This window comes from Alexandromys fortis, unplaced genomic scaffold, assembly GCF_014885135.2.
Source record: "Alexandromys fortis isolate MF-2015 unplaced genomic scaffold, M_Fortis_MF-2015_v1.1 scaffold_53, whole genome shotgun sequence".
NCBI classification, from domain to species: domain Eukaryota; kingdom Metazoa; phylum Chordata; class Mammalia; order Rodentia; family Cricetidae; genus Alexandromys; species Alexandromys fortis.
In genome coordinates this window covers 5,844,453-5,871,034 of record NW_026067939.1, presented here as the reverse complement: position 1 = coordinate 5,871,034, position 26,582 = coordinate 5,844,453, and the positions used below count along the sequence as shown (strand labels likewise).

The following is a 26,582-nucleotide window of genomic DNA, read 5'->3' as shown; positions in this document are numbered from 1 at the left end:
AGCCTCAAACTCAGAGCTTCACCTGCTTCTGCCTCTCGAGTGCTAGGATCAAAGCTGTGTGCCACCATGCCTAGTGCCATCATGCTATTAGTACATTCTTTTGTTCAGTGCTGATCTATATCAGCAGCTTGTTAGACACCTCTCTAGCTCTTTATTATCTCCAACAAAGACTCTTAGTTTACAGAAGCCAAGCTTGTTAAAGTCATGTGGCTGGGATGATGCAGCCCGGTATTTAACCCAGATCTGCCTCACTCATCCTCAGCGTGCTGCTGCTGCTTCTCAGAAGAGGAACTGTTAGACTCAGAGGTGATGGCCAGCAGAACAAGGGCTAGCTCTTCGGAGTCCTAAGTTCATGAGCCGTAACTCCAGTGAGCACTTATTTATGGAAAGACTGTTGTACTAGTTGCTGGGGACACAAAATCTCTGCTTTTTAGTTGAGGATACATACATGCGAGTGAATAATTTTAGAGTAATATGTCAGGTGCTTTAATAGAAATATGTATGTGACAATTTGTGAAATTAAACTTACCATTTAAGATGAGTAACTGCTTGCTTACTAAAATGTGTTTAGTATTTGAAATGCTGATAAAATTCATTTTATTCATCTTTTAGTACGAAGAACTGGAATACACCACTTATATTTGACCTCAAAGAAGGAACTGTTAGTTTAATTCTCCAGGCTGAAAGGTAATTTGTTTATATCTTAACTGTTGGGTAGCTCATGCAGCAGTAAAACACTCTTTAAAACATCCTAGAGGACTGGAGAGATGATGAAGTGGCTGAGAGCACTGGCTGCTCTTGCTGGGACCTGTGTTCAGTCCCCAGCACCCACATGGTGGCTGGCACCATCTATAGCTCCAGTTCTAGGGGCTCCGGTGTCCTCTGATGGCCTCCTTGGAAATTGCATGTGTGCCATACATTTATATACATGTAGGCAAAACATGACTATACCTAAGATAAAATTAACTTTTTTCAAGACAGTGTATATCTCTGTAGCAGCTCTGGCTGTCCTAGAACTCACTTTGTAGACCTGGCTGGCCTCAAACCCACAGTGATCCAATCATATCTACCTCATGAGTGCTGGAATTGAAGGTATACGGAAAAATACATCTTTAAAAAAAAAATCTCATGAAATGATGTGGTAGTCATTTGGGATCAGTCTGTTTCTATTATTTAAGAATTAAAAATAAAGTAGATCAGTGAAAAAAAAAAGCAAATGAGCAGAAAGCAGGGGACCAAGCTAATTGTCTCATCAGTCTCTCATATTGATACTCTAATGTTACTTGTGTTGAACTTTTCATACATTTAAGATTAATATCTAATAAATTTCTTGATAATAAATTTAATATAATGAATATAATCTACATGTTACTTTCAATATCTTTTTAGAATATAAATTCTGAGAATAAACTATTTTATTACTACTGATCTTTGCCAGTAAGCCACTGCCATGTGGCTTACACAGATTAATGGAGATGGCCAGAAATACGCGTAAGCTATTGGACAAGCAGTATTGCAAATAATTTAGCTTCTGTGTGGTCATTTCAGGGCTGAGCAGCCGAGAAACAAACCAGCAGGCTCTTACAACAATCCATGACTGGAAAACTTTGCCTTTGCATGGGGTTTCCTTCCCAAGGGAAGAAATGAGTTGAGGTCATAATGTAAATGAAATCAAATTTTAGGAGATAGGCTTTTGATTTTGGCCATTTTTATTTTCTTTCCCCACCTGTATTTAAAAACAAAACAAAAAAACCCAGAAAACAAATCAAAACAAATCCTTTCATTTTTAAAAATATTTCAGTCTTCGTTTATATACTTATTGCAGTTGTAGGATTTACATTTTTCCCTCAAAGGATAAACTCTTCTTTAATAGAGAAGTGAAAATACAGTTATCTTCCCATTTGTTTTTCTCTTAGACATTTTCTCCTGGTGGATGGCGGTGGTATCTATTTGCACTCCTATGAAGGGCGCTTCATTTCTTCTCCAAAGTTTCCTGGGATGAGAACAGATATTCTGAATGCACAGACTGTGTCCTTGAGTAATGACACTGTAGCAATAAAAGACAAAGCTGATGAGAAGAGTAAGTCTAGCCTTGTACAGTCTCTCATGCCAGCTTTTCACGCAGCTCATAATTCTGTAAAATTTTCATGAACTTTCATTCCTTCATCTCTTTCTCTTGTTTTAAAATGTGCATTGGTGTTTCGCCTGCATGTATGTCTGTGTGAGGGTGTCAGATCTTGGAGTTACAGACAGTTGTGAACTGCCATGTGGGTGCTGGGCATTGAACCTTTTTTCTCTGGAAGAACAGTCAGTGCTCTTAACCTCTGAGCCAAATCTCCAGCCTTCTTTATCTCTTAGTATGTTAGCATTATGTGGGAAAATTATGAATTCCATGATTTTTCCTAAACATGAGTTAAATAAGAACTAAAATTGTCATACTAACAGAATAAATATATGTTGTCTCAATATCTAAGACCAGTGATAAATAAATCTTTGTATATTCATCAGGGAATTTTTTCAAGATTATGGTTCTAAAATATGTATTGATTTTTAAGGTTTTCAACTTGTTTAACACTCCCTTTCTGTTTATTTAGTAATACTCTAAATATTTTATTTACATATTTTCAGCTAATACTTTAAGTCAATGAAGTAGAAGAAAGGTTGAATACATGATCAACTGTTGGCTGTGGCAGTGCAGGGCACCACTGTGATAGCACAAACAAGCAGAGCGATTCTGGGTGGGGCTAACCAGCACGTTAGAGAAACCAAAGGCCACGTCCTCGGGTCAGCATGAGCCACCCAGAGTCTCAACCCTGCTGGGCACTCTGCCGCTGAGTTATACCTCCAGCCCCCCATTTACTATTTTCATTTGTGATAACGCAGTGCTGGACTAAGGAGCTTTAGACATCATTCATCCTGCATTACTGAAACTTTACATCCGTTCTATCCCCCTGCTTCTGGCAACCACTGTGATGCTATCTGCTTCTCTAAGAGTCATTGTTTTAGGCACCTCACACTGGGAGAACTATGCACTACTTGGCTACCTTAGTTCACCTACCATGTCTTCCAGATGTGCAAGGGATTTCTTTTCTGTCTTTAATTCTTTTCTTTCTTTTTTTTTTTTGTTTTAAAAATTTATTTTATGTATGTGAGTGTTCTATCTGCATGTATGCCTTCATTTTAGAAGAGGGCATCAGATCCCACTGTAGATGGTTGTGAGCCACCGTGTGGTTGCTGGGAATTGAACTCAGGACCCCTGGAAGAGCAGTCAGTGCTCTTAACCACTATGCCATCTCTCCAGTCCCTGTTTACTTCTTATTTTTTAAGGCTAAATAATCTCTCTCTCCCTCTCCTCCCCTCCCTTCCCCTTCTGTCATGGGATCTGTCACGCACACCACATTTTCTTTATCTACTGATCAGACAAATTCCATATTATGGCTGTTGTGAGTAGTGACGCAATGACTATGGGAATGCTAATGTTTCTTTGAGCTGCTGAGACCATTGCTTCTCACAGTGGTATTAATTCCTAGCTTACTTGGAGTTCTATTTATAATCTTTTGAGATTCCTCCATGCTGTTTTCTATGCAGCAACACCATTTTATTACTAATAATTTTCAGTTTTCCCACATCTTCACCAACATTTTTGTCTTTGTTGTTGTGACTTTTATAATAGCCATTCCAACAGATGTGAAGAGGTATAGTGGTTTAGAATTTTAAAACATTGCAGTTTCTTTTTATAGAACTGTTGGCCCTAGAAAACATCCTGTCTTTAAACCAACTCTTGATCTTGGGAAATTATTTAATCTTGACATATCTTCTGCATATCTTCATGGGAGCTAAGTCTTTTAACTAATATTTAGGAGAATAAATCATTGCTAACAACCTTCAAAAAGAAAATTCCCTAAGAAATAATTCTAAAATAGTCATCTAATAGAAAGTAAATATTTTATCAGCTGCATCTTATGTAGAGATGTACTAGCTCTGTCTACCTGCAGTCATAAATTACAAGACAGGAGGGTTTATTTGTGTTCACAGTACCAGAGGTTTTAGTCCATGGTCACTTGACCCTGTTGCTTTGGGCCTATGACAAGTCACAACATTATAGGAGGGAACACATGGTAGAGCAAACCACTCATGCGTGGTGTCTGGAAGCCAAGAAAGAAGCGAGGACTGGGGTCCCACCATTTCCCACAGAGGCATACCCTTAACACCTGGCTTCCTTGTTAGACTCTAGCACCTCCTGTTGTAGGCTGGCAACCAAACTTCTTTTTCTTTTTATGTGCATAAGAACATATTTATTTGTTTTATTTACCAGATTCAAGTGAAAAATAAATTTCAAACTTAAAAAAACCAAACAAACAGATCCTGGGGTTCATTAGTCAGTCAGACTTCCTTCACACATGAAGCTTAAGAGTGTTTCATACATTTCAGTCTTTCCAAGTAGTCAGTGATTACCACTTCTTTTACCTTCAGACATAAGCTTTTATGTTTGGTCTTAAAAAAAATATTGTTGTTATTGAGCTATATATTTTTCTCTGCTCCTCTCCCCTTCTTTCCCCTCCTGTTCTACCTTCTCCCATGGTACCCATGTTCCCAATTTACTCAGGAGATCTTTTTCTAAGTAACCAAGCTTCTGATTCCTTGCTTTGGGGAGACAGTTATGGTCCAGTTCATAATAGCACTCATTTTTTTCTCTAAGTTAGTTCTAAAAATTAATGAGTTCACTGGAAATATGGAAGGCACAGTTCTGGAACCTTCCCTCGAGTTCAGGGAAATTCTCGGGCTGAGAAGTGACTGAGCCCCCAAAGCATGTGTTTATAAAAGTATAGGCTGCTTATGACCTGCTATAGTTCTGAGGCAAGCCAACTGATACTCTGTGAAGCTGGGAGCTGAGTGTTTTACAAGGTCATCAGTTTGTAAAAACATTAATGATTTATGGAGTTTCTTAATTATTGGCAGTCCATTTCCTCCCAAACCTGGTATACTGCAATATTCAGAATTCATACAACCCCCAAATTGAGGCTATTCTGCATGAGACTGCCATCACTTTCCCCATCAGCTGCTTGTTTTTCTGACTCTTGGGGATTTATTGCATTGTGTGGCTGGCTAAATCATCAGCCACTCACTTGAACTCGGTCTCTAGGCCCCTTTGTATTTACAGAAGCCAGGGACCTTAAAGCTCCATCCTGTTAACTGCTGCTTGGTTTTTCTGATTGTGAACCCTTATCTTGTAGAAAAGAAAGTGCCCATGAGGAATTTGTTGTTCTAACATAGCAAAGAAACTTGTGTGTTCCGGAAAGGTTAAGGGGTTTTGAAGCTCCTGGCCAAGAACCCAGGATAAATTGCTTATTTTACCACATGAGTGTATAATAGAGACAGCATATAGTACACTGCCTGGAATCGTGGGAGGCAGGTACTTAATGCATATTTTCTTTTATGTATTACAGAGATCTAAATCAGAGATATCAGAATTTAACATTATATCCATATTTAGACTTGCCATGATAAACCTGTGGGCCATTAATCCTTAATCATTAATAACAGTTTTAATTAGGCAATATGTATTAGGAAAAATTTTAGTTCTATTATTTTCATAAAAAATGTTACCTCATTAATAATTAGAAGTTTTGTGTCCTTTATTTTCTGGGCTAATAGGGGCTCTGTGATCCATAAAGTTAAATAATTTCTCCTAAGAATTATGGTAGTGCCACTGAAATTTACCAACAGTGGCTCTAATATAACACACTAATGTTCTGCTCTTTTTTTCAAGTAATCTTCCTCTTTGAAGCATCAACTGGAAAACCCTTAGGGGATGGGAAACTTCTTTCTCATAAGGTAATAAACATTTGCTGTGTTAGTATAAATGACCACTGTTTAGTTAATTCCCTTTTGAAATTAGTAACTATCCTTTAAGGAAGAAAACAGGGTAATTTCATATTTAAAAATGAGTGTATATCCTACATGTTTTCTCTAAAAGTGCCATAGCTGAAGACTAAGCCCGGGGAACCCTGACACAGGGCACTGGCAGGCGTGTCAAGTGAGCCAATGGTGTGCCGGGTGTCTGCTGACCAGACTGCCGCTCTTTCCAACAACATGTTCTGATGAAGATGTCTCTATGCGCTTGTGGTGGTTTTCTTACTGACCTGCCCTTAGGCAGCATTTTCTTTAGCTTTCAGGACTGTATTAGAGAGGGGAATTATTCTCTGTAAAAGTACAAAGCACCATGAATTGTAATGTGTGTATTGGATTTGGTTTTTAGTCTTAAGTAAAGGAGCACATTGTATTACAGTTATCTTTTTAACAAAAACCAACTGATATTTCAGAGCATAAGGATGTTTTTAGTATTACTTAACAATTCTGATGAATTGTTACTTTATTTCCTCCTTTAGTCATGAGTTGTTTTACATTTATGTAATGTATGAATTCATGTAAGTCAGAAATGTAAAATACATTAAAATGGGTGGTAGAACAATTTCTTCCTACCAAACTAGTTTTCAGTATTCTCCCAGATGAGTACCACCATCACTAGTATCTTAGAGGCCACCAGCACTGGAATGTCTTTTCCCTCTGCTTACGCAACAATGGAGCACATAGGTCTATGCTTTTTCTTTCCTTCACAGAAAGCCGTGTTTGGAGGTCCTTCCATATGGTTACATAACATTCTTTCTCCCAACACCCATCATGTAAGGTAACATTGTCTGGCAGTATCCGTTTGTTTACTCTGCCAGCTGATGGGTGTCCAAGTTTCCAGTCTGGCTGGCCATAGTGCTTCCCCTGTCACTCCAGCATGGAACGTTAAAGGAGGACACAGTTTTAAGGCTTAAACCTATGTTCCCTGGGCTTAAAAAAATAATTTAATAGGGACATTTTATTATTTCAGGTAGGTAATTGACATTAATTGATTTGTTTATTGTTGCTTTTTTGTGTTTTATTTTTTCTGCTCAATACAGTATCTTGCACTGTAGCCTGGCTGGCCTCAGATTCATAATCCTCTGCCCCTGGCTCCTGAGTGCTAGGAGCATAGGCATTTGCCACCACAATTGGTTTAATTGATCTTTAAAAACAGAAATGTACTGATAATTAATTTAAATGGTCATATGTCAAGCACTAAAATGAAGTCAATACTTACATACTTTTTGAAATTTTAGAATGAAATCTCAGAAATTGCTCTGGATCAAAAAGGACTTACCAATGACAGAAAAATTGCTTTCATTGATAAAAATAGAGACCTGTACATCACCTCAGTGAAACGATTTGGGAAAGAGGAACAGATTATTAAACTTGGTAAAGTAATTTTAATTAATGTCAGTTTTCTTAGACTGCCTATCATGTGCTAACTGCCTTTATAGTTGAATGAATGTATGAATTCTAGGCTGCATTCTTCACTGCTTAGTAACTGATTTTAATAGCAAATTTTAGTTCTGTGACTAAATCAGCATGGAAACACCAGGTGATTAAAGGCAGACGGTTCTCGGTAGAACATTCGAGGATTTTCATGTTTGAGTTTTTGTGTCTGTTCACTGTTACAGGCAGAACGTAGAGCTATGCCCATTCCACTAATTAGGATCCTGTTTGCCAGTTGCGTTTAAAGGTAAATTCCAGTATCTGTTGACACTAATGGACCATGACTGTTGTTTCTGAATTAAGGAACCATGGTGCATACGTTGGCATGGTGTGATACGTGCAATATCCTTTGTGGACTTCAAGATACTCGATTCACAGTGTGGTATTACCCTAATACCATTTATGTGGACAGAGACATCCTGCCTAAAACGGTGTATGAAAGAGATGCAAGGTAACGTGTAGCTCCGGATTCTGGGCGGTGAATGAAGCTCTAATTGCCATGCGTTTTTCTGGGTGTGTTTTTAAAGTTTAATCAGACTCCGCTAAATAAATTGTTCAGCAAAGCTGGTTTGTTAAGATTTGAATGAAGGACTCAACTTGAAGATAAAATATGAACTACTTGTTCATCCTTTATAAACGAGTGTAGTTCTCAAGCTCAGGCTTGTCTAGTGGTAGCTCAGGTGAGGCTCTTTGGTGCCCTGCAGCCTCCTCAGCTGAATATGTGGGTGATGTTGAAGGAAGATTAAATGACAGTTGTTGAAAATCTGTACATTGAGACTGTGCTTATGTTTCCCGGCCGCCCAGACCAGAATAATCACACAGAAACTATGTTTGGCCAAGGGCTCAAGCATATTTTAGCTACCTCATATCTTAAATTAACCCATTTCTATTTGTCTGTGTATCGCCATAAGGATATGGCCTACCCGTAAGGTTCTGGCGTCTTTCTCCTTCAGCAACTAGATGGCATCTGCCTGACTCTGCCTTCTTTCTCCCGGCATTCAGTTTAGTTTTCCCACCTACCTATATTCTACCTTGCCATAGGCCAAAATAGCTTTTTTTTTATTAACAATGGTAATAAAATATATTCATAGCATGCAGAGGGAAATTCCACATCAAAAATCTTTTTTTTTCTTTTTTGTTTGCTTTCTTCATTTAAGAAATTTAAAATTTTACTTACTTGTCCCAGTTCTCCCTACCTCCTCTTCTTCTGCCCTCCTCCCCACCTACCCCTATCCTACCACCCACCTACTCAGAGGAGGTAAGGCCTCCCTTGGGGAGTCAGCAAAGTCTGGTACACCAAGCTGAGGCAGGGCCAAGTCCCTCTGCCCTGTATCAAGGCAGAGCAAGGTATCTTACCATAGGGAATGGGCTTCAAAAAGCCAGTTCATGCACCCAGGATATATCCTGATCCCACTGCCGCCCCAAAGATAATGAAAAAATCTTTAAAAATAATAAAACTTACATGTATCAGGAAAATTGTTCCTAAATTCTCAAGAGAAAATTTCTTATTCTCCACAAAAGCAGCAAGTTAGAGTTCTCAGGTCTCAGCTTTACTTTGCTTTTCAAATCTGTTTTGAGTTTATTTTTAGTGTTTAAGTTCACAAACTATAATAACACCAGAAAAGCACCAAAACAAAAGTTTATTTTAAAAAGTATATATAAATTAACTAGATATGGTGGTGCATGCCTTTGATCCTAGCACTTGGGAGGCAGAGCAGGAGGATCTGTGTAAGTTCTAGCCCAGCCTGGTGAGCATAGGCCGGACAAGGCTACACAGTAGGATTCTGTCTCAGGAAAACAACAAAAGTATTCCTGATTTAATGAAAAGATATCCATCTCCTTACTTTAAGTTCATCTGGGTTTTTAAAAATAGTTTATTTAACTTTATTTTATGTGCACTGGGGTGAAGGTGTCAGGTCCCTGGGAACTGGAGTTACAGACAGTTGTGAGCTGCCGTGTGGGTGCTGGGAATTGAACCTGAGTCCTCTGGGAGAGCAGCCAGTGCTCTTAATGACTGAACCATTTCTCCAGCCCCAAGTTCATCTGTTTTTACTTTGAGACAATAATTTTGGAATTTACCTTAATTTTTCCATTTTCCCTTTAAATATTTTCAAAACCAACAGCTAAGTTATTTGTTCTCATAATTTATCTTCAGATTTAAGGAAAAGTCAGCTTCCTGTTACTAGAACAGTCCTTGAGACAGGCACCTTAGAAAAAGAAGTAGATATTTAGGGCAGCGTTTCAGAGGTTCTAGTCCTTGATCAAGAGGCTCCATTGCTTTTAGGCCTGTGGCAATAGAGTGCATGTGGCAGGATTGGGTCCTGGGGCAGAGCTGCTCCCTCAAGGCTGGGAAGGAGGGGAGTGGAAGGAGCTGGGTCCTAGGAGCTTCCACTGGCAGTGTCCTTCCCCCTGAGCACATCCCTGGGCATCACCGCTATCACACTCCATAGGGGACCAGTCCTTTACCACAGGGATCCAAACAGTCAGAGCTTGCTGCCAGTGCTATTAGGGGAGTAAATGAGTATGGAATAGCTTTTGCCATTTTAAATTGTTGGTGTATTCTGCTTCAAGTATATTTCTATCATCTACATGTTATATTGAAATATTTATTTGAATATGCATTCTGTTTGGAGTTAAATGGGTGGGGTGAATTTTGAAGATTATATATGAGAATTATTTTCCAAATTTAATACATGTAAAATTTTGCAAAACATAGTTTAAGTTTTTCATTTGTTTTCAACAGCGAATACAGTAAAAACCCCCACATAGTGAGCTTTGTCGGAAGTCAGGTGACTATAAGAAGAGCCGATGGCTCCCTGGTGCACGTGAGCATTTCTCCCTACCCTGCCATCCTCCACGAGTACGTGAGCAGCTCAAAATGGGAAGACGCCGTGAGGCTTTGCCGCTTTGTTAAGGTATCGTGCATGCTGTGGATATGTTCTGCTTTAGTTTCTTTTTAGATGAGTCCTAGTAGCAGTGCAGGGTTGAGAGCCCTGTGAGCAGGACCATATCTTCTGTTAGCCACTAGAACAGCTTGTGCATTACAGAGGAGGAACGTTGCCTTGTCTTTGAAGAAGCTGTAACTAGATGGGTCCTTGCTCCACATGGCACATGGAGCCATTCTGCCACTCTTTCCCGAGTTCCCTCCTCCCTGAGTAGAAGCTGGGTCGGACACTTCTTGGTTTCCTCTGATAGCCCTTTTATAGCTAAGGAAGAATCTTTTTCTTATAAGTGCCACACCTTTAATCCCAGCATTCCTGAGGCAGAGATGGGCGGATCTCTGGGTTTGAGGCCAGCACGGTCTACAGGCCAAGTTCCAGGGCAGTCAGGTTTACACAGAGAAAATTGTCTTGAAAAAGACCAGCCAAAGAAACTTTGTTTTAAGTCAACATTTCCTAACTTGGTTGTATCAGGTATCTTCTAAACATGCTTGGACGCAACCCTTTTTATTGACTGTGGGCTAACAGCCCTTAGAATAGATGTTTTTCCTCACAGTGGCTTAGTGGTGGCATCGCTCTCTATCCCTCTTATTCCCTCTAAGGTATAGTCCTTGTCCCTTCTTCAGCTCACCATCTTGAGTTATAAAGTAGAAAAGAAATAAAAAAGCTTAGAGAATTTTGTTCAAAAGTTCTCTATCTGATGATAATGTTTTTAAGTAGAGACCCAGAGTGAAATTTGCCGGCCTTGAACTTGCTGCTCAGGCCAAACTGGCCTTGAACTGCCAGAGACCTGCCTTCTACTTCTGCCTCACAAGTGCTGAGATTAAAAGTGTGCTACCATGTCTGGCTTCTATAAAACTTTTTATTATTAGTTTCTTTTCAATGCCATGTTTTATAATTTTTTATTGGTAAATTAATTACTCAGTTATATCACCATTAGAATTCAGACCATTGCTTATAGGTAGTTTGACTACCTACATAAGATACCTACTCTCATGTTTCACTGTAGGAGCAAAGCATGTGGGCTTGCCTAGCGGCTATGGCAGTTGCTAATCGAGATATGGTTACTGCGGAAATAGCCTATGCAGCAATTGGTGAAGTAAGTAAATCACGTTTATGGACATGCTTGTGAGTTTTTCTTAAGGTAATTTATTAGATTCATACTATTACTGACTTACAATATGTTTCTCATCCTTTTTTAGATTGATAAAGTTCGATACATCAATGCTATAAAAGATCTTCCATCTAAAGAGTCAAAAATGGCCCACATACTAATGTTTAGTGGGAACATACAGGAGGCTGAGACACTACTTCTTCAGGCTGGCCTCGTTTATCAGGCAATCCAGATCAACATTGATCTCTATAACTGGGAAAGGTACTAAGAACCCTTCCGCAGTTCCAAGACCGTTTTGACCTTCATGTGTTCTTCTGTCTGCAACTTAGATAATTATAGTTTCAGGTCTATTTGATTGTTTTCATATGCTACAAGAGAATTCTTGTATATTTGTGAGTATTCTGTCTGGTGGATCTTAACATTTTCCAATTTTTTTGGCAGGGGAGCAGTTGAGATGGTCTTGCTGTATAGCCTATTTTTGCCTCAAGTTCACAGCGGCCCTCTAAGAAACAACTTAGTAGAGAAAGTGACGTGTGTGTGTGTGTGTGTGTGTGTGTGTGTGTGTGTGTGTGTGTTTAGAAAAGGGTTTATTTGGCTTACATTTCCAAGTTTCAGCTCGTCATTTTGGGGAAGGATGCTGGGGTTGCTGGCTGGCCAGCTTAGCTGTTGCAAGCCCATGTTCAGTGAGAAACCCCATGTTTCAAAAGTAAGGTAGAGTGACAGACGAGTGGTCAGACCTAGCAAGATGCAAGATGTTTATAACATCCCCTCCAATGCTTGGGGAGCATCTCAGAAGAGGGAGCCAGAAGATGGGGAGAGCTGATTCTGAATGCTCTCTTCTGGGCATGACCGTCACTGTATGTAATCTTGAACTCACAGTAGCTCTGTTTACTTGCTCAAAACTGGCCATATCAGCAATCAGGTGTGGCCCTTGTGGCCATACCTCTTCTTGCTCTAATATAGATTATTGAAAGAATCTGGGATATGGGGAGTCATTGAGTAATTCTCTACTCATGGTAACACTGAGGGCCCTGGTTAAACTTAGTGCGTCACTAAACACACACAAAAAGACATGAATGTGGGAAAGAGATTTGTAGGAGGGTTACAGGGAAGGAGGGAGGGAGATGAGGGAGTGGAAGGTGAGAATAATAAGAATGCATTTCATACATGTTTGAAAATGTCAAAGAACAAATTTAACAAATTATACAAAACATTTTTAAAAAGTAGTATAGTGCAGACCAATTGAGGATGACACCCAGTATCACACCTTCTGACTTACACACACAGACACACACACACATACACATGAGACAATGATTGGGAGTAGCTCTTGATTTGTAGAATACTTGCCTAGTATATGCAAGGAAGAAAAAGAGTATTTAGCAAAATACATCGGAAGGAGCCAAAAAGATGAAATTGAAAAAACCCTTGTTATGGAAAAGCACAAAACATACTGTGATGAATACCATCAGTCAGCTTCAACACTGACTGCATTTTGTGCCATCTCCACACCCTCCCTTCTCTTACATTTATTTTAAGACAGACTGTAATTATCACATTTTATCTGTATTTAAGGGTGTATCATCTCTAAAAGATTTTAGCAGCCATAATGCCACAATCATACTTAAAAATTATCAGCAATTATAGTGTTCTTATTTCTCTGTTACCTAATAAGTATTTTTTAAGTTTTATTTTAATTGAGCTATACATTTTTCCTCACTCCTCTTCCTTTCTTCCTTCCCTCTCTCTCCCTCTTGTTCCCCATGCTCCCAATTTATTCAGATTTTGTCTTTCTCTCCTTCCTAGGCATATCCATGTACATCTCTCTTAGGGTCTTTTTTTGTTGTCTAGGTTCTCTGGGGTTGTGGACTATAGGTTGGTTATTCTTTTCTTTATGTCTAAAAGCCACTTATGAGTAAGAACATTATATTTGTCTTTCTGGTTCTGGGTTACTTTGCTCAGTATGTTTTTTTCTAGTTCCGTCCATTTGCCTGCAAATTTCACGATGTATTATTTTGTACTACCAAGTAGTACTCCATTGTGTAAATGTACCACATTTTCTTTGTCCATTCTTCAGTTAAGGGGCATCTAGGTTGTTTCTGGGTTCTGGCTATTACGAATAATGCTTCTATGACCATATTTGAGCAAATGTCCTTGTGATATGACTGAACATCCTTTGGGTATATGTCCAAAAGTGGCATTGCTGGGTCTTGGATAGATTGATTCCTAATTTTCTGAGAAATTGTCATATTAATTTCCAAAATGGTTGTCCAATTTGCACTCCCACCAGCAATGGAGGAGTGTTCCCCTTATTCCACATCCTCTCCAGCATAAGTTATCATCAGTTATATCAGTTTTTGATCTTGGGGCCATTCTGACAGGTTTAAGATGTTATCTCAGAGTTGTTTTGATTTGCATTTCTCAATGACTAAAGATGTTGAGCATTTCCTTAAGTGTCTTTCAGCCATTTGAAATTCCTCTGTTGAGAGTTCTCTGTTTAAAAGGTCTGTACCCCATTTTTTAAATTTGATTATTTAGTATTTTGGTGTCCAGTTTCTTGAGTTCTTTGTATATTTTGGAGATCAGTCCTCTGTCAGATGTGGGGTTGGTGAAGATCTATTCCCATTTTGTAGGCTGCCGTTTTGTCTTGTTGGCCATGTCCTTTGCTAAAGAGCAAGAAGCTTCTCAGTTTCAGGAGGTACTATTTATTAATTGCTGCTCTCAGTGTCCATGCTATTGGAATTATATTTAGGAAGTGGTCTTCTGTGCCAATACATTTAAGGCTATTTCTCACTTTCTCACCTATGAGGTTCAGTGTGGTTGGTTTTATGTTGGGGTCTTTGATCCATCTGAACTTGAGTTTTGTGCATGGTGATAGATTTGGATCTATTTGCATCTGTCTGCATGTTGATATCCAGTCATAATAGCACCCTTTGTTGAAGATACTTTCTTTTTTCCATTTTATAATTTTAGCTTCTTTGTCAAAAATCAGGTATTCATAGGTGTGTGGGATGATATATGGGTCTTCGATTTGATTCCATTAGCCCGCCTATCTGTTTTTATGCCAGTACCAACTGGTTTTCGTTACTATAGCTCTATACAGAAAAGTTTGAAGTCAGGGATGGTGATGCCTCTAGAAGTTCCTTTATTGTATAGGAATTTTTTGGCTATCTTGGGTTTTTTGTTTTTCCTTATGAAGTTGCGTATTTTTTCGAGGTCTGTGAAGAATTGTACTGGGATTTTGATGGGTATTGCATTGAGTCTGTAGATTGCTTTTGGTAAGATTGTTATTTTTACTATGTTAATTCTACCTATCCAAGGGCATGGGAGATCTTTCCATTTTCTGGTGTTTTCTTCCACTTCTTTCTTCGGAGATTTAAAGTTCTTTGTATTGTTTACTATTTTCTTGATTTTGGCTCTCAATTTGATTATTTCCTGTTGTCTAGACTTTCTGGGTGAGTTTGCTTCTTTTTGTTCCGGGGCTTTCAGGTGTTCTGTTAATTTGCTGGTGTGGGATTTTTCCAGCTTCTTTATGTAGGCATTTAGTGCTATGAACTTTCCTCTCAGGACTGCTTTCATAGTGTCCCCTAAGTTTGAGTAGATTGTCCAGTCTTGAACCATTTCTTTCACCTGTTTGATTGCTTTTTCTTGGTTATATTTAAGGGATTCATTGATTTCTTCCAATATTTTGGTTGTCCTTTCCTCCATTTCTTTAAGGGAATTTTTCAAATTCTCTTTAAGAGCCTCAATCAGCTTCATGAAGTTATTTTTAAGGTCGTTTCTTCTGCTTCATCTGCTTTGGGATGCTCAGGTCTTGCTGGTGTAGAACCACTAGTTTCTGGTGGCACCCTATTGCTCTTTATATGTCGTTGAATATATTCTTGCACTGTTGCCTACCTATCTCTTCTTCCACTTGGAACACTTGGAGCCTGTGTTTCAGGGGTCCCTTTTCCTCCAGCGGATGTAGTTGGGGGCTAGGGCTCTGTTAATTTCCCCTTCAGATGTAGGCAGAGGAGAGCCTTTGGTGATTGTTTCTCCAGGTGCCTACAGGCCCAAAGCTCAAATGGTCGTTCCTCCTCGTGTTGGCAGGGCTCAGGCTCCAGTGGACAGGTTATTTCTGGAGGCCACAGCTGTTGGTGGCCCCCACACTGCTGCTCATGGTTCTCCTCTCTGCGGCCTGGGCTGGCCTGACCGCTGTGCTGCTACTCACTCTTCTCCTGGCGGTCTGGCCCAGCCCACCACGCAGCTGCTCGCACTTGAGAGGTACTTTTCAAACACTGCTGTGTTAAGACTTAAGTTTGTTCTACTTCAGCATCATGAATGGCTGGATGTGTGCACGGTGATAATTAAGTTAGCAACAATCAAATGCTCGCACATTCCCTAGGGCTCTCTAATAAGTGTTTTATGGTTTTAATGGAGACCCAGAAAAGACCGCTATGTTGTGAGGAGTTGATGCATTCTTAGATAGGTTTTGTTTCTTTATGTGTTTGCTTATAATTTCCACATTGAAGAAACCAGACCTTTAGAATTTCCCATCATCTCGACATTGTTGATTACATCATTTTGGGGACTGTCTCCTGAATTAGCTACAAATTGGTCATGAATGAAGAGCCTTAAACTTAGAGATTTAAGTTTATTTGGGGGATAGGGAGAGGGAGACTAAATACTGGTGATATGTCTATTTCCACAGTGTCTGGGTCATCTGTGGTTTTCAGGAATCAGCAAGTGTTGATGCTCACTGCTAGATCTCTTAATTCTTGAATGATAGAAGGAAGTGTTGGGTGGTGTATTAGATTGCTTTTGAGGTCCCTGAACTCTCCCTCTGTTGAGACCGTCTAGAATGGGGTAGGTTTTCATTCATTCGAGTATTATTCTGCTTGAGAAGTATGCTCTTACTGGCTGTGCATCTGTTTTTCATAACCTGAATTCAGAGCCCAAAGACTTGTGGGTAGGCTTAGCTGTTTGGTGTCTACTTTGGAAACTGAGTGTTAATGTTCTCTGAGAAACTGAAGTTAGGAGAGGAAGAAATGAATGCTCCAGGTAACCACATTGGCCTTGTGTATAAATGTTAATAGAATAATTCCTAATTGTCTGCCAGTTATATAAAGTGCTTTTGATTTGTTCAAGTTATGAAAAAGATCTTATTTAGAAGTTATCATATCTTTTTATATAACTTCTTCCTATTTAAAATACATGGACTTATTCCAGCCCTAGAATCTAATGTCACATTTGTTTGGTTGCCAAACCATTTTAAAACTAGAGACACACTGTTCCCAAAACCCTTATATAATTTGAAGTAAGTTCCCTCCTAAATGTAGTAGAGAATCATTTTTTACCCAGTGTGTGTGCATTTAGAGCTTACTTAAAATAGCACATATGTAAATCTTTTAGCCATTACTCTTCAAATAATTAATGCATGTTTTATTATTATAATAATGACAGGAATGCAGATAATACTCAGAACCTAACCTCAGAATACCCAATTAGACATTATATTGTCTTTTCTGCATGATTAAATGTATTGATGTTTGCGTACCAAATTACTTCCTTAGAATTTTTGAAAAGCCCCAGTACAGAACATCTCCCTATGTATGCCTGCTTTTACTGTTGCAGGTAAGATGTTCCAGCCCATCGCTACTGTCAGAGCCAGTAGTGTGACTCACCAGAGTCTCCAGGGACACACAGCCCACAGGCTCAGAGGCTTGGGTAAATAGAGCTCTAGAAGGAACAAGGCACCTTGATTATCACTGCTCATCATAGAGCCTCTGTTACTTAATTGTTGCCTTTTGTTCTTCACTTCAGTCCCCATCTGCTTGGCTCATTTTTCTCTGAAAGACTTAAAGTTGCAAAAACGGGAGAATTCTGGGAGTCCATGACAGTCGATCTCCTGTTGCTGTGAAGAGACGCTGACCAGAGCAGCGCCTTTAAAAGACAACACTAAATGGGTCTTGCTTTCAGTTTCATTAGTCCATTTCATCATTGTGGGGAATGTGGTGGCACTCAGGCAGACATGGTGCAGGGGAAATAGTTGAGAATTCTACATCCAGACCCACAGGCAGCAGGAAGAGTGAGCCACTGGGCCTGGCTTGGACTCTTGAAACCTCAAAACCCATCCCCAGTGACACTTCCTCTAACAAGACCACACCCACTTCAACAAGGCCACCCCCCAATCCTTTCAATAGTGCCAGTCCCTGGTGAGCAAGCATTCAGATCTGTGAACCTATGGGGCCATTCTCATTCAAACCACCGCAGTAATATATAGCGTATGTTGATTTGTTTTATAAGAAATCATGTTTCATCATCTTGGCTTTCCTATTTGTGGTATTACTGAGTTACATTCATATTTTTATATTGTCTTTGATAGCTCCTTCAATTGTCTACCAATTGTCAAAACACACAGTATTATCCAAAATACTTGAAATTTTTAAGAGTTTAGAGTAAATGTGTATGGGAGAGAGAGAGAGAGAGAGAGAGAGAGAGAGAGAGAGAGAGAGAGAGAGAGATACACATGCCACAGTGCAAACATGGAGGTTAGAGGACCAGTTTGTGAAATTGGTTCTCTCTCTTCATCTTTATCTTGGTTGAAATACAGGTTGTCAGATTTTTATGGCTGAGACATCTTTCTGGCCCCCAAAATTCTTTCTAAAGATATTATTTAGTTTGGCTAATACTGAAGAGTCAGAAGTTATAAAATAGTACTGCCCTGTTTTATCTAAAATAACAGATCCATAATAGTTGTATCAGATCAATCATAGTTGTTCTGATCATGTCATGGTGTAGGAGAACACACGAGAGCTCGAGAATTGATGCCCTTTTGACTACTTCGGTGATGTTACCCATGCCTGAAAACAAGAGTTAACAGTGTAGAGACGCGTGCTGCACTTGGCTTTTCTTGACTTACATCCTGAGTCATGCACAGGACTTGGACGAGGCTGAGGCCCTAGTCAAACTTCATGGAGTCCTGGGCTGAGACAATCTGTTCACCTCCTTGCCGGTTATCATCAGAATAAATATGTCTCTTTGGCGTGATGTTACTGTTTTTAGTAATTCTTCTACAACTTAAATAAAAACTAAAATTTATAAGGTATAAAATTTAGTTTATACCTTAAAATTGCATAGATATATTGGTTAAACTATAAAATTTCAATGACTTCTTAACATTTTCTTTAAGTTTTTAAAAATTAATTGATTGATTGATTGCTTTGTGACATGTACATAGGTGAAAGTCAGAAGACAACTTGGGGAAGTTGTTTTTTCCATCATGTGGGTACTATGAATTAAACTCGGGTCATTGGGCATGGTGGCAAGTTCCTATACCTGCTAAGACACCTTGCCATCGTAGCATGGCATTTTCCAAGATTCAAATAGTAATAATATTTGTCGTACTGGTTTTAATATTAATTTTCTATTTTATATGATTTTAATTTTAATATAGTAATCTCACGTTTTTTTTTCTATAAGCTTATTGTAGGTTCATAAAAATATCAGGTATTTACTTTTTATGATTTACCAAAATATTACTGTTTTACATACATGTACTCTGCAGTACTCAGCAAAGGCGATGGAAACTGTATAAGCTAGTTAGGGTCTAGGGTGCACACCTATAAATAGTGCTGACAGAGTAGTCTGCAGCAATGCACAGAGCATTATACGTTGTATTTGTACAAGAGTAGCCGTCTCACCTGGGCTTTGAAAAGATACACAGATGGCTAAAGCAGAAGGTGGCTTTCCAGACTGTGGGGTAAGCAGAGCAGTCGTTTGTCCTACCTCTAATTTCAAAACTCTGTTGTTTAGACAGTGATATTCATAATCTGTGTAATTTCTCATTATAGGGCACTGGAGTTGGCTGTGAAATACAAAACTCATGTTGATACAGTTCTTGCTTATCGTCAAAAGTTTTTGGAGACATTTGGTAAACAGGAAACTAATAAACGATATTTGCAGTATGCAGAAGGTGTAAGTATTGCACTGTGTCTTGTAATAGTACCTATGCTTTATATAAGACATTCATCTTACGACAGAGCCTGTGATTCATACTCTAATTTCTAAGAGCATTATTTTTCTCTTGTGACATTGTCATTTTATTTTGTGACTATATGATTTAGACTCTTTTTTTAGGCTCTTGACTGTTTGTTAACAGTCTTACTTTGTAGTCTAAGCTGTAGTCTTGAAGCTCAGTATCTAGCTCAAGATGGCATCTAAATTGGAGGACCTCTCTTGCCTCAGTTTCCTGAAGGCTGGGATTATAGGCATGAATCATCAGTCCCAGTGGTTTTGGGTTTTTTCTAGATGCTTTAGCTTTTATTTTCAACTCACATCAGTTTTTTATGATAACTTGTCTTGAGGTTGTATGTTATTTGATATTTTTAGATAAATAATACAGATATCTAGGAAGAAAGCTAGCTCTTAAATTTGTTTCCCCCATTTGAAAAAACATATAAAATACAGCCCTTCCTTTAGTGAAATCTTAATTTATTTATAAAATATTTTTATTTTAAGTTATGTGTCTATGTGTGAGTTTGTGCTCATGAGTGCAGTGCCTGCAGAGGAAGGGAGAGGGCATCAGATTCCCTGGAGCTGGCGTTCCAGGCAGTTGTGAGAGGCCCTGCATGGATGCTAGGAACAAACTTACACCTTCTGCAAGAGCATCAGGTGCCACTGAGCCATCTCCAGCTCAAATAGCAAAAACTTAGCATCCTTCTTTTCTTTTCTTTTTTTGCCTATGTAATTTATGTAAATTATGTAATTTAGCAGTTGCTAAAGCACAATACCTCAATTGTGTGTGATAGCTCAGCCAGAGCAGCAGGGGTTTCTCCCTGTTCCTCTCCTTAAACTGTGCGACAGGTTACTTTGATTCCCTTTGGTGTTCTAGTCTTCTGCTTTTCTTCCTCACAGATGCCATTTTGAAAGTTAACAAGAACAGCAACAAAGTAACAAAACAGTATTTTTAAAAGAAAATATGTGATTTTAAAATTTCTGAGTATTGGCAGGCAGTGGTGGCACATGCCTTTAATCCAAACACTTGGGAGGCAGAGACAGGTGAATCTTTGTGAGTTCGAGGCCAGCCTGGTCTACAAGAGCTTGTTACAGGACAGCCAGGGCTGTTACACAGAGAAACCCTGTCTCAAAAAGAATTTTTTTTTCCTGAGTATTGATATAAAAGTTAACCCTAGAAAAATAGCTTACATGGCTAACATCTACTTGCTGATTGCCTGGTATCATTTGGGTGTATATAAATGCTTGTGGAACCCAGAAGAGGGCATTGAAACCGCTGGAGCTGCAGTTGTGGGTTACTGTAGTCACGTGATGTGGGTGCTGGGAATTGAACTCTTAGTTCTTGCCAGTGCAGAAAGCTCTCTTAGCTGCTGAGCCACCTCTCCAGCCTTCTGGAGACAACATAGAATCAGCTCAGAGATGGCACCAGAAAGAGGAATTTCCAGTCCTTGCTCCATTGGTTTGTTCCCATTTTGTTGCCTCTCCTTGGCTTCCTGTCTCTGGATCTAAAAACTGCAATTCTTTGTCTTGCCATTTCCTTACAGTCTCTTGTTATGAGACACTATATTAGCCAGAGTTTTAAGCCACTGCTTTGAGTTACCTTTCACTGCGGTTCCGCGCCATGTCACTGCACACACTGATAAACTGGCTTGTTTCTCTCGTTTATCTGCCCATTGCTCCCTGAATCTGTACCACTGTGAATAGGAGAGCGGGGAAGAATTTGCATGTTCTGACATTGTCTGAAGTGGCTGTGGGAGGGGCATTTGGAAGGGACAGAAACTGAAGAGAGGCAGGGTGCACTGTGATAGGAGAGATGTCAGTGGCGGTAGTAAACAAGGTCCCAAGAAGGCTCCCATGATAAGGCCCCTTTCTTCCCATCCACTGTTACTAATTCATCTCTAAACCATAGTGTCAGTTTTCAGGGCCATCAGCTTCTCTGACTCCTACATTTGAAAACATCAAGAAATCCATCAAGCCATTAGATGGCCATGTACCATCCTGCTTTGCGCCTCACACTACAGTCTCCCCTGCATTCAAAAAACCCTTACCATGTGTGACATACACATTTAAAAAATTGTTTATTATCTATCTCTTTCACCATGATCTTTCTTTTTTATCACTCTATGCAGGTAGTTTTTTTAAAAAAAAAAAAAAAAACAAAACAAAACAAATTTTAATCCTTTATTGAACCCTGTACTTAGGACAAGGCTTAACATAAACAACTGTTAAATATTTATTGAACAGAGAGGACATACAGGATAAGAACTGAAGACAGCAGATAGTGTTTTAGTGAAGTTTCTAGGCCCACCAAGGATATGGTTCAGTAATAGAGCCCTTGCCTAGCATGTGTGTGGTGTTGGGCCTGATCCCTGGCTCTGCAGTAAACAACGTTTTCTGAAGAGTGGCTGATGGGCAGTCGTATTGCAGTGCTCCGGAGAGAGAACGGGAGCCCTGAGTGAGAATGAGCTGGAAGCGCTCAGAGACAGAATTAAGAAAGGCAGGAAGCCAAAGAGGGCTTGAGTCTGTGATTACTGAAGGCAGTGTCCTAGAGGAGTCAAGAGAAACGGGCTCAGAGACCTGGGGCAGAAGGAACGCAGATGGGGTGAGGGTAAGTATAGGTCAGTTTATGAGGATGAAGACACGTGAATTCATGCCTGATTGCCATTTTATTCTCTGTTTAGGTAGGCAGCCAATCTCTACTAAGAGTAGGCTAGCTGGGAACTGGACAGAGCTGTTAGCTATGGAGTTTCAAATGCTTTTATGTGACTGACAATTGACTAGGGATCAAAATAAGAGGGTCCAAACAATTTGACGCTCCCTAGAGTAGAAAGTATGGCTTTTGATGTAGAAGTCACTTGAAACTGTCCGAAAACAAGCACCTTTACCTTAAACATACTATAAAAATATTCTTATTTAGGGCGAAATTATCCGTAGAACACAGACCTAAAGCTGGATAAATGCCAAGTGAGATGAGTCGGTCAGCTTCTGCAGGAGACCCTCCCTCGGTGCATGTCCATTTCAACAGTAGCTAATAACGTCACCGGTCAGTGACAGACGGACTGTTGCAGCATGGCCATGGAGTAGTTGTGCTGTGACCGACTAGAGAGCAAACAGAAGTCAGATTAAGGCGGGAAGAAGGCAAAGGCAGTCACCTAAGTTCGTCTTCAGGAAATGTGTGCATTGCCATTTAAAAATACTAAGTTGTGGCTTGATTGGAAGTCAGCCTTCCAATAATCTAATATCTGCTCTGCTTTTCATCAGGCTGCCATTGGATTCTTAGCACAGACGGTTATCTTCTAGGCTAAAAGAAATTCCATTAATTATTAACCAGTCCATCTGATATATTATAGATAAATATGGACAATTATTTTTAAGGTCATCAAAATATCAACAAATTACATATTGGAAATTTAGACATAGCATATTGGAACACGAAAGAACCAAATGGGCCAATCAACTACTAGCATAAAATAGGTATGCGGTTCTATTAAGGTCAAGCTAATCTCCAGTTTCTTCAGCTGAATCTTCTTGGGCAACAGCAACTGCTTTGGTCTAATTTCATGCTGTTTATCCCTATGTGGAGGTAAAAAGCCTCTTCATTTCTGACCAAGTCTTAGAGCTCTGGCTCTATTTCATAGTTTAAGCTTAGTCTAGGACCCAATTTTTCCCATGTTTTGCCTCAGAGGACACCCATTCCTAAATAAGTGATCTCCAGACTTGTTTAACAGTAGATTCCTACACGAATAAATATTCCTAAAGAAATAAATATTCCCAGAGAACTTGCTTGTAGAACTTGGGCAGAGGAGTCCTTTCCTAACATCAAGTCTTAGGAGCTTTGGAAAGGATAGGTCTAGGCTAGGTAGGCTTGCCCTCGTCATAGATAAAAGAAAAGCAAACAGATGGAAGTCTTTTCTGGCTCTCAGGTGTCTCCAGGCCTCCTCTGCTCCTCTGATGGCTTTCATCAGTTGGCGACTGCCCTTCCTGTCACTGTACGAGTGGTTGCAGTGGAGCCATTTGTGGAACAACCCTCCCTAGTCTTTCCTTGCATCTGAGCTTCTACTGGAAACTCAGCTTCTGAGATATCCAGAGCAAAGCTGATGCAATCACACCCTAGGTGCTGTCCTGCCCAGTTTGCTTTTGTTGGGAGCAGAGCAGGGTGGCTTCTTTACGTTGTTCCTAAGCTCTGCTGCAGAATGCTGCGGTTCTGTGAACTGTTTCCATGGGCTTTGTAAAGAGCTGTACAGAATGGGGGTCTTGCCTGTGTTCTGGACACACTCTCCTGTGTTATCACAGGAGCTCGTGGGTTTTCAGCATTGCTTCCCATTAACTTCTCGTTATATCTTCTCTCTCTCTGTTTCGGAAGCCATATATTCTGTTTTGTTTACTCTGGGTTACTTTGGATTAAAGGAAACATAAGATGTAAGCACGACTCTCCTTTCCCTTCTGTTGTAGCTCCAAATAGACTGGGAGAAAATCAAAGCGAAAATTGAGATGGAAATTACTAAGGAACGTGACCGATCGTCCAGCAGCCATTCTGTCAAGAATGTGGGCTTAAAGCACTAAATGCCACGCTGACCTCTAAACTAGTTCAGAATAACCAAAGATGTGCATGTTTTGTTTGCTTTTTTAAAAAAGGCATAATTTTAAGGCTAGTGTTGTCTCTAGAGTACTTGCCTAGCATGCATGAGGCCCTGGGTTTGATTCCAGCACTATCCAAAAGAGGCATTATCTTTAAATAATTGTATGTACTGTCTGTGTATTTAGTACTGAAAGTACATTCAGGAAGATTAAGTACAAAATATTGATATAATTCCATCATTTATATTTTTCTAGTCTAATAATTAACAAAGTATTCCTATATGCTTATCCATGCCCATGTAATGTTGATTACATTCCAGTTTTTTATTTCTTTATTCCCGGTTCTTTAGTATGAATAGTTATTAATGCTTATAATAAAGCCTTGAGGTTTTTTTGCAATGTATGTTATTGTTATTTCTATTTGATCTATAAACTGTAAAGTATCTCACATATGTTATAAAACAAAAATACATGAGGGTGGTGTGAGGAAATGGTGCAGTGCAGACACTTGTGCACCACAGTCAAAGTTGAAAGAAAAGTGGGAACAACTCGGATGTCCGTCCGCTGGCAATTGCATGAAGCAGTGTGGTGTTCTCATGCAGTGGGGTTATTCTCTCACGACAAGATTGCACTGTGACACATGCAGCGCAGATGTGCCTTGGGGAACTTATTCTCCATGAAGTGAACCGTCCACAGAAGTCAGTGCTGGGAGACTGACTTACACGGGGCGCCTACAGGAAGCAGGTTCTTCCAGGCAGAAAAGAGAAGGGGACTGGGACTGGGGAGGGGCTGGGGTTTAGTTGTGTAATGTGTGGAGTTTCTGTTTGGGGTGAGTAAGTTCTAGAAATGGATAATGATGATGAATGCATAACATTGCAGACATTAATGAACCTCACTTCTCTTTAAAATGATAAATTTTATTGATTTATTTTTTACCATACTGAAAAAGAAGTGGGCAAATTCCCTTTTCTTCATTCCTCTCAGACCTAGAGTTTGAATTTTCAACGCCAGCCTCAGTGGGTAAGGCCTTAATCTAGCGCACCCCAAATTGCTGTCCACCAAAGCTTTTCAGCAGTGGCACAAGCATCCCTCTGAGTGTCCCTGAACTTGGAACTGGTGCATTACAGAGCGTGTGCACACTCCCTGGGAAACACTGCCTCTTCGCCTCCATTGTAATTTCTCATGTAGGTGTCTTTCATAGAAATGCTCATTCCCAGTATGTTCCTGTTCTTTTATGAAATGCTGGACTGTTCAATTCTTGGTTCAGAATTTAGATACAAGAGTGTGTGTTCAGAAAAAAAAAAAAAAGAGTGTGTGTTCAGTTCATGTAATCTTAGGAATTTACTTATATGTTGTATATGTTTTCTACATTGTTAAGTTTCAATGTAATGTTTAAAAAGAAAAAATGGTTAAAAGGTTAAATTTATGTTTAGTATATTTTACCACAATAAAACGTGAAATATCATGAAGTAGGTCTATACTCTTTGATATTTTACAATTAATTCATTTTGACACTGACTACCTAGACTTAGCAACAATCGCCACAAAGGCCATGAACCACAGCTGGATTGCCTTGAGTTTCTGGAGTCCCTGGGTACCTGCACTTGTGTCTGACGTGGCTATACATTTAATAGAGTTGTTTATGGAACTCACCGGAAGTCTTTACTTGGGTTTCATTTAGAAGGATAAATGGAAATGTAAACAGGTATGTTGAAGAGGCACACAGGGAAGGATTGGGAAGAGGACGGTCACAAAGGAACGTCCACATTCTGACCTTGTGGAGTTCAGGAGACTGACCATCTTCCCCACTCATGAACGTGTTCCACAGGAAGCTTCTTCCCCAAGCCTTGATATCTTGGAGTGTTGTAGAATATTATTTTAAGATGTGTTACATTTGTTTATGCTGTGAAACGTGTGTTTAATGATGCAAAGATGTGTTGTATTTGTTTAACTCTGTGAAGTTGTGTTACTGTGCCTGTCTAAAACACCTGATTGGTCTAATAAAGAGCTGAATAGCCAATAGCAAAGCAGGAGAAAGGATAGACAGGACTGGCTGACAGAGAAAATAAATAGAAGAAAAAGGAAGGAAGAACAAGAACAAGGAGAGGAAAATGCTAGGGGCCAGCCATAGCCAGCCACGGAGTAAGAATGGAAGTGAGATATACAGAAGTAAGGAAAGGAAAAAGTCCACAGTCAAAAGGTGGATGAGATACTTTAAGTTAAGAACTGGTTAGAAACAAGCCAAGCTAAGGCCAGGCAGTCGTAAGTAATAATAAACCTCTGTGTGTGCTTTCTTTGGGAGCTGGGTGGCAAGCCCCACAAAAGAACAAAGAGCCAAAAGAGTAAGAGTAAAAAAACAACATCATTGGGGTTTTCTGTTTCGTTTTTAAAGTCAGAGTTTGACTATACACACCAAAATCATTAAAACATTGACTTCTCTCTTACAGTTTCTATTCCTGTGATAAAACACCATGGCCCCAAAAGCAACTTGGGGAAGAAAAAGGCTATTTCAATTTTCATTTCTCATCACAGTTCATCACTGAAGGAAGTCTTGCCAGGAACTCAAACATGGCAGGAATTTGGAGACAGGAGCTGATGCGGAGCTTACTGGT

The 26,582-nt window shown here is 39.6% G+C and overlaps 1 protein-coding gene across 4 annotated transcripts in view; it reads left to right on the top strand.

The window, feature by feature from the left end:
• The window catches only part of Ift80 (intraflagellar transport 80), a 74,035-nt gene extending 48,596 nt beyond the window's left edge, over positions 1-25,439 (top strand). For all 4 annotated transcript variants that reach the window (XM_050147452.1, XM_050147451.1, XM_050147449.1 and 1 more), the window contains 10 exons: positions 613-687; positions 1,917-2,080; positions 5,771-5,835; positions 7,149-7,284; positions 7,648-7,795; positions 10,088-10,259; positions 11,293-11,382; positions 11,486-11,658; positions 19,230-19,353; positions 23,845-25,439. In XM_050147452.1, the coding sequence (XP_050003409.1) occupies positions 613-687; positions 1,917-2,080; positions 5,771-5,835; positions 7,149-7,284; positions 7,648-7,795; positions 10,088-10,259; positions 11,293-11,382; positions 11,486-11,658; positions 19,230-19,353; positions 23,845-23,955 (1,258 nt within the window). In that variant the 3' untranslated portion in view covers positions 23,956-25,439. The remainder of the gene's footprint in view (positions 1-612; positions 688-1,916; positions 2,081-5,770; positions 5,836-7,148; positions 7,285-7,647; positions 7,796-10,087; positions 10,260-11,292; positions 11,383-11,485; positions 11,659-19,229; positions 19,354-23,844) is intronic.
• The last annotated feature ends 1,143 nt before the right edge of the window (positions 25,440-26,582 follow it).